The sequence below is a fragment of the Cucurbita moschata genome, unplaced genomic scaffold (genome assembly GCF_002738365.1).
Source record: "Cucurbita moschata cultivar Rifu unplaced genomic scaffold, Cmos_1.0 Cmo_Scf00013, whole genome shotgun sequence".
NCBI lineage: Eukaryota > Viridiplantae > Streptophyta > Magnoliopsida > Cucurbitales > Cucurbitaceae > Cucurbita > Cucurbita moschata.
This window is the reverse complement of record NW_019268529.1, coordinates 1,064,139-1,071,485: the sequence shown is the minus strand read 5'-3', so window position 1 is coordinate 1,071,485 and position 7,347 is coordinate 1,064,139. Positions and strand designations below refer to the sequence as shown.

The 7,347-nt window shown below is 34.1% G+C and overlaps 2 protein-coding genes across 4 annotated transcripts in view; one reads left to right on the top strand and one right to left on the bottom strand.

Annotated features, from left to right (window-relative positions):
- LOC111451833 (ABC transporter D family member 2, chloroplastic) overlaps positions 1-3,045 on the top strand; it is a 6,973-nt gene extending 3,928 nt beyond the window's left edge. The window contains exons 7-11 of one of the 2 annotated variants that reach the window (XM_023092412.1): positions 433-671; positions 779-1,094; positions 1,608-1,879; positions 2,622-2,782; positions 2,867-3,045. In XM_023092412.1, the coding sequence (XP_022948180.1) occupies positions 433-671; positions 779-1,094; positions 1,608-1,879; positions 2,622-2,782; positions 2,867-2,906 (1,028 nt within the window). In that variant the 3' untranslated portion in view covers positions 2,907-3,045. Of the gene's footprint in view, positions 1-432; positions 672-778; positions 1,095-1,607; positions 1,880-2,621; positions 2,783-2,856 lie in introns of both variants that reach the window. The other variant, XM_023092413.1, reaches the window with a different exon arrangement.
- Positions 3,046-3,982: 937 nt separating this feature from the next.
- Positions 3,983-7,347, bottom strand: part of LOC111451778 (CBS domain-containing protein CBSX3, mitochondrial-like) — a 4,861-nt gene continuing 1,496 nt past the window's right edge. The window contains exons 1-5 of one of the 2 annotated variants that reach the window (XM_023092323.1): positions 6,442-6,708; positions 6,260-6,341; positions 5,328-5,401; positions 4,491-4,551; positions 3,983-4,402 (exon numbers count right to left, since the gene is read on the bottom strand). In XM_023092323.1, the coding sequence (XP_022948091.1) occupies positions 4,260-4,402; positions 4,491-4,551; positions 5,328-5,401; positions 6,260-6,341; positions 6,442-6,702 (621 nt within the window). In that variant the 5' untranslated portion in view covers positions 6,703-6,708 and the 3' untranslated portion in view covers positions 3,983-4,259. Of the gene's footprint in view, positions 4,403-4,490; positions 4,552-5,327; positions 5,402-6,259; positions 6,342-6,441; positions 6,709-7,347 lie in introns of those variants that run through there. The other variant, XM_023092322.1, reaches the window with a different exon arrangement.

Below are 7,347 nucleotides of genomic sequence, written 5' to 3'. Positions count from 1 at the left end.
TTTTTTTTTTTTTTTTTTTTTTTTTTTTTTTTTTTTTTTTTTGTTATTCTCAATTCATTTGACATGCAAGATTTACTTTGCCATTCTTAACCAATTGTTTTGAATACTTGTATCTGAACATTTGCTTGATAGTATATCGGTTCGGTGTTGTATGACTCACTTTTAATTTTGGTATGAATATTGTGAGGAAGAAACATCACTACTAGGCAGAAATAGGATTATGATTGAAGAGTGTAGAAATAAAACATAGGAATGCTGGTAAAAGAAGGATGATGATGATGTAAGTAGCAAGGGGCTAGTGGCCATTACCATTGGAGTTACTGATTGAGATCAGTTTTTGTGGGATTTGGTATATAGATGGTAGAGATCAACTGTATATCTTAATTTGTCGATTACTAGATATGTTTGGTTTTGAATCCTCAAAATATGCAGGCGAATTTGATGACCTCTTGGATGGCAGTGCTCCTAATGTTCTCTCCAACATCTCAGAAGAGATACATCTCATGTACTCCCATGTGGACAGTTCACCTCTATTAGAATCAAATGGATCCATGACCCTAGACAAACGTGGAAAATTATTGGAGATTGAGAATTTGACTTTAGGGGCACCAAATGGCTCTACTTTGGTCAGAGACTTGGAACTAATAGTTCGAGAAAAGGAGCATTTGCTGGTGTGTGAAACTATTTCATTTATATATTGAAGATCTATCACGTTACATCGTATTACCATAAACCTGTGGTTGACTAGAAATTCATGAGCATGGAACTACTTTTACAGGTAATGGGACCTAGCGGGTGTGGCAAGACTTCTTTGTTAAGAGTTTTGGCAGGTCTTTGGAATGTTGGAAAAGGAAAAATCACATTTTATATAAATGACTATCCCGAGCAGATAGTTTCTCAAAATGGAGGGCCCACGGAAGCGCATACAGGAGAAGATATATCCCACGAAAACAGTAGACCACTCAACAAAAATTATCAAGGGATATTTTTCCTTCCACAAAGACCATACATGGTTTTGGGTACACTACGTCAGCAACTGCTTTATCCTACATGGGCTGAAGGTGCAGTTACATCAGGTTATGTCGAATCAAATGGTAAGTGTGCCGATTGATGATTATTTTGAATATCATCAGTCTCACAGACTCATATCTGGATTACATTCTTGTGGAGATATTTTTTAAAACTAACAATATGTGAAAGCATGTTTGTTGTTCTTTTATTTAGTTAGTTATTTTTCTCAATTAAGTGGTATTATTAGTGTGTAATGTCTAGCCATACCTGCCACGGTTGTTTATGTGATGATATTTCTAGAAAGTTAAAATGTACTCATTATGTTGCTTTGTGAAGTTCTAAAAAGGGAAACGTTATTCTTGTTATTCAATCCAGAACGTAACTAGCTGTATCTGCTAAGAAAGCTGCCCGTGTCACTAAAAGAATGGTTTGCTTGGACTGACTACTATGTGTAATTCAACTAGCGTTCTTTTTTTTTTTTCTGTTTGCAAGTCATGTAAACACGCTTTTCTATCATATAGCGTCGATTGATTTAGTTTAAGAGTAAATGAATTCATGAGGTCTACCAAGTCAGACTGACTGTTTTTGTCTCGCAGTATTCCCTTCCTTTTTGACGGGTGCATCAAATATCAACAATGTTAGCGAAAATCCTGACAAGCCAACAACAGATGACCTAGTCCAGGTTCTGGACAAAGTCGGTCTTGGCTACTTATTGACTCGTTTCAGTAGCCTGGACATAACTTGCGAATGGTCCAGTGTTCTTTCTCTCGGTGAGCAGCAACGTATTGCATTTGCACGTCTATTGCTTTCAAGACCAAAGTTAGTCCTGCTGGATGAGTCTACAAGTGCTTTGGATGAAGCAAATGAGGTACTACTGAAAACATTCAGCTAGAGTTTAATCATGATGTATGTGTTATAGCTGACATCTATTTTCTTTCATTTGTTATGTGTTCTAGTACAAGTACTCATTTGAAACATGCGCCCTTCTGTTTTAGATAGACATAGACCTTGTGCTTGCATCTAAAAAGTGTTTCATAGAAGGGGAAACAGTACTGTGACAGATTGAATAATAAATTGTTTAGAGGAAATACATTCGAGCTTACTTTGACAACCAAATGTAGTAGAGTGAAACGGTCGTCGTATCAGATATAAATTTCTTTTTAATAAAAGTAATATGCCAAATAAACTACGGTTTTTCTTATTCATGTCTTGAAAGTTTGTTTGGAGAGATGCAAATGACATGTATGACCTTCATTGCAAGTTTTATGCAGCCTCGTATGTACCACATTGTTGAGATTCATTGTCATAACCTAACTAGGGCTGTCCAGCCAGCGTATCCTCTCTGTCTCTTTATATCTACTATTAACTCATAGTTTTCCATTCTTTAAATATCAGTCTTACCATCTTTACTGAATATTTTCTTCGTTCCATAACTTGATTTGCATGCTTTGTTATTGTGCATTCGTCCAATAACTCCTGTCTTGCATATTGCTCGTATCTATTTTCATGTAACACTTTGTTTATTCAACTCGTGTCGGTGAATTGTTCTTAACTTTTGTTCGCAAGGAATGTTTTGTAGTAAAACTTTTCTCTTGTTTCTGCTTCTTCAGGCGCGTTTATACAAGCAAATTGCTGATGCTGGAATAACATACATCAGCATTGGCCATCGAAGTACTTTACGCCATCACCATAACAGTATTTTGCATATATCCAAGTTGTCCAGTAGCGAGCAACCCAATTGGAACATTGAACCCATTATTCGTGATGATTTGTACGAATTATCAAAGCAGTAATATGATGCCTATAATTTTGTACTTCTAATCCTCAAATTTCTATTTTTATTAGTTTTTTGCAGAGGAGAACCAATGAAGGATCTTAAATGTGGGGTCGCCTAAAAGGACAGGGTCAAACAATATCAGAAAGCTTCCAGAGTGATGTCAGGTGAGGTTTCAACAATTTCGTTATTACTTCTTTCATTAGAGAGTGAATTTGACAATTGGATATATGATTTATTCAGCCTCACCTTAATCAGCCTACCCCAAAGAAATATTGGCCTTTTAGATTAGCCTATTAGATAATCATGGTTATATTTTCATTTCTAAATTAAATGTTCAATAATTTTAATTCATTTTTTAAAAAAAAAAATTAAAAACTCTTCGTTGTTTGGTAAGAAATAATCATGGTTAGCGATGTCAGGTTAGATTAGTCCAAAGAAATAATCATGGTTATTGTTGCTTTATCAAATTTTTGTTAGTTTAAAGAATTAATGGTTATTGTTGCTCTATCAAATGTTAGTTAGTAATGGTTATTGTTGCTCTATCAAATGTTAGTTAGTTTAAGGAATTAAGGACTTGTTTGGTAGGAAATTTTGATTTTGTTTTTAATTTCATATTTGTTTTTAGATTTTGTGATTCAAATAGTAAAAAAATATAAGACCATGTTTTGAGGGTATACTTAAATTTTTAAAAAATTAATGTAAAAAAATATTTTCTTTAATAAATACAATATTTTATGTTATAAATTTAATTTACTTTTATGAACTTAAAACATGTATAATATAATATATCATATAAATAAATTATATGTAATTGTAAAATAATAATTATACAAAATCTATAGCATAAAACATGTTCTTAAGTTGATAAATAATAGTTGACATTCAATTTAATATTTAGTTTACAGCTACTTGTATTAATATATTATTAAATTGCATTTTGGAACAATGGATTGAATTAAAATCTAATTTCTAAATCTACGACCAAAGTATACCTCTCTCTCTCTCTCTCTATATATATATGATTTTCAATAAATAAATTAAAGATCTCTCTCTCTCTCTCTCTCTCTCTCTCGCTCTATATATATATATGATTTTCATTCAATAAATTAAAGATCAGAGTAATTATTCATAAAAATGTGAAGGTAGAAAATCCCAAAGTTAAATAGTAATAATAATAAAATCCCCGAACCTGTCTCAAGCAGAAATTGATTGCTTCATTCAGGGTGAGTCGCCACGTCGGGAGAATTTTGTCATCTCCATAAAAGGAAAGGTAGCTTAGGGAGGAAATTAGGAAAGCAAAGTTGGCGTCTATTATTACATAATAGGTGGTCCAGACACTGATTATTGTACCAGAAACATTGAGCACAACCAAACAACATGAGAGTGCGTGCACATACCAGGCTATATTTACAAGAGCTGAACCGTTCTGGTTTTTCCAAACATCATACCAGCAGCAAGCAAGCAAGCGATGTCAATAACCTCCCTGAATAAAAGCGTTCAGGCGGTTTAGCTCCTCTCGGTGCTCGCTCACCACAGCCCGAACCACGTCTCCGATCGACACCATGCCTTTCATACCCTTGTCATCAATGACGGGTATGTGCCTAATTCGGTTATCTGTCCACCATGCACACAGTTTTCTCCGGGTTATAAAGAAAGTAAGACAAAAATGGAGCAAATCTAGCAATACAATGTATTGTAATACCAGTCATAAGTTGCATGGCTCGCAAAACCTTGGTGTCGGGTGTCACAGTGATAAGTTTGTTCTGCAAACACAAATTAAAGGAATTTGTCATTGCTGTTCGAAGTTCTAATATTTTGTGTGGCTATTATGTAGATGGAGGGTAGATTAAACAAATAATCGAGGCACGTGTGCAAATCAAAGCAACATCAAGTGATTTGTTTATTCATAAAATAAAAATAAAAAAAATAAAAATAAAGTACATCCATATATACCTATGCAAATAAAGGTAGTTGATTTTTCTAGGAAACAAAAACTAAATTATAAAAACGACCCATGAACTTTGTTACTTGTACCCCTATTCTTTCAAATGTTGTGAAACTACCTTCAACTTTTGTAAATGTTTCAAATCTACCATTAGAGTAAAAAATTTGTTAAAACGTTGAATAAAAAATCTAAGTGACTGGGTGTCATTCTTTCAATCTTAAATCTAAATAGGTGAATCCATGGATGGTCATCATAGTGATGAAACTAAATACCCTTAAACTTTGTCCCTAGTTTAAAAAATACTCCTTTCAAAATTTTGCAATATTACCATTAACCTTAATCTTTCATAAATGTTTCAAAACTAACTTTGGAGTAAAAAAATTGATAGAATGTTGAGCAAAAAATCAATGCAACTCAATGTTATTGTTTCAAACTTAATCTAAGCAAACATCCTAATCATGTCAGATCATTTCAGGTCATTTATGAAGAGTTAACGGTAATATTGCAACTCTAGAAAGAACGATTATCTTTAAACAGGAGGTAAAGAAGAAACCAGACTGGTTGACATAAACATAAAAGGTGACAGAACTATACCTCCTCAGTCATGATATCCCCAACTTTGGTAGACTTGGAAGACCTGCCTTGCACTATAATCTTTCTCAGATAATCTACAAACGTTCGAAAAGAAAGCTGAAGTTGAGATATTGCATTCCAAAAGATGAGAAGATGCTTTATGGGACCTAGAGCTTAGAAATAACACCCTATTGTTATAGTACATGGAAAACTAATTGTAGGCAAGGGGGAAAATGACAAATAAATGAAAAATTATTAAATGAAGATGCCACAATGTGGTGACCTTTTAATTACGGTTAGATGTGGATTCAAATCTATAATACCTTGAATAATCACTAGATATAAGCTCAAAATACTTATGCAATTTCTTTCTCATTCATACAATGGCGCAAAACCGATTCTTACGTTGTGGCAGTCTCATCCAAAAATTAAGAGGTAAAGCCAGCTAATCTTAAATTACAGGGTTCTAGTCTACACGGCACAATCTTCAGCAGAAACCATTTTGGGTACTCCAAAACTGCAGAAGTAATGCAAATTTACTCTCCACCTCCAAGAAAACATTAGATAGGTTTCTTGAAAAGACTAGCAACGCGAAAAGAAACTGATCAGCAGTTTGAACTTCCCGAGTTTGAAGTCCAATATTTGGCACAATTAGCCGATTGCAAAATATTGGGAACTTCAAAAATTTACAAAGTAGTCAACCTAGGCATAACTCAACTAGTTAAGACATATTCTTCGACAAAAATGTTAAAGGTTCAAATTCTCAACCACACCACACATATTGGCATTCAAAAAAGAAAAGTGGTTATCAAGGGTACATGCATTTGTTATTTTCCCCAAACTACAGTGTAAATGAATCTCTTCATTCATAATTGGATAGGACCATAATTTTGTAGTTGAACCCATTTATTCAGAGAAATATCTGCATTTATAAAGCAAATCATATCACGTACCTCTTTCTGTTATAATACCAGCAATTGAATTTTGCTCCGCAGGCTTAACAACCACCAAGGCTCCAACATTGTGCTGAGTCATCTTTTTTATTCAAAAAGGGGGAGTGCGTAAGTAGAAATAGCAGCAGAAGTAAACAATTATAAAGATTATGAGAACTTTCAAACAGTGCAGAGATGCATACCGACTGGACGGCATCGTAAACTGTGTCATCTGTAGTGCACCAAAGCCATGATCCGTCAGCACTTTTGCCTTTTGCTTTCAAGATATCATCAATAGTAGTGCTTTCAAAGCCATGTTCTTCAATGTTTGCAGAATTAGCTGATGTCGTAAAGCATGAAAACATTGCAGGCCTCATCTGGGGGTTTGCTAGACGAATTTGTTGCAGAACAGCAGTTTTCACAACGTTTCCGTGTGATAGAAATGATCGCACAGCACCTTGCATCTTCACCTGTAGAAACAGACGCTTAACATTGTACAATAAACTCTCTAAAGCTTGAAGAGCGTGCCATTTTATCAGAAGACAGCAGTCCAATACAAATCCACCCGTACTCAAGAAAATGATAATTTTAAACTTTCGTTACAAAAATTTTACATGTAGAAATCCACATAGCAAGAAGAAAAAAGAAGAAAAAAAAACATCCTGCAAAAAGCTTGATAATAGAAGCACGATCTATGTCCGCCATTTCTTTCATTGGAAACTGAGATAGCTATTCTATTTTTCCTCTTTTCTCCGAGTTAAATGCCAGATTTAGCAATAAAATTAAATTGGCTCGGCTCATCCGTATTAAAATACTCCATAAATAAGAAGACCTAGTGTGGAAGAATGTGAACGGGAATACAAGATGAAGAAAATCAATTAATTACACACTCAGTGGAGCACTTCTTGAATCCTCCGGCGTCGGTCAAAACCAGCACAGGTCTATTAATTAATGTAATCAATGAAAAAATAGCTCCAATTAAACGTCTGGAATACCAAACATGATCCAGCTCACTAAATCCGAGATCAGTACACGAAACAGACAAAATACAAAATAACGGTAAAAAAAAAAAAAAAAAAAAAAAAAAAAAAAAAAAAAAAAAAAAAAAA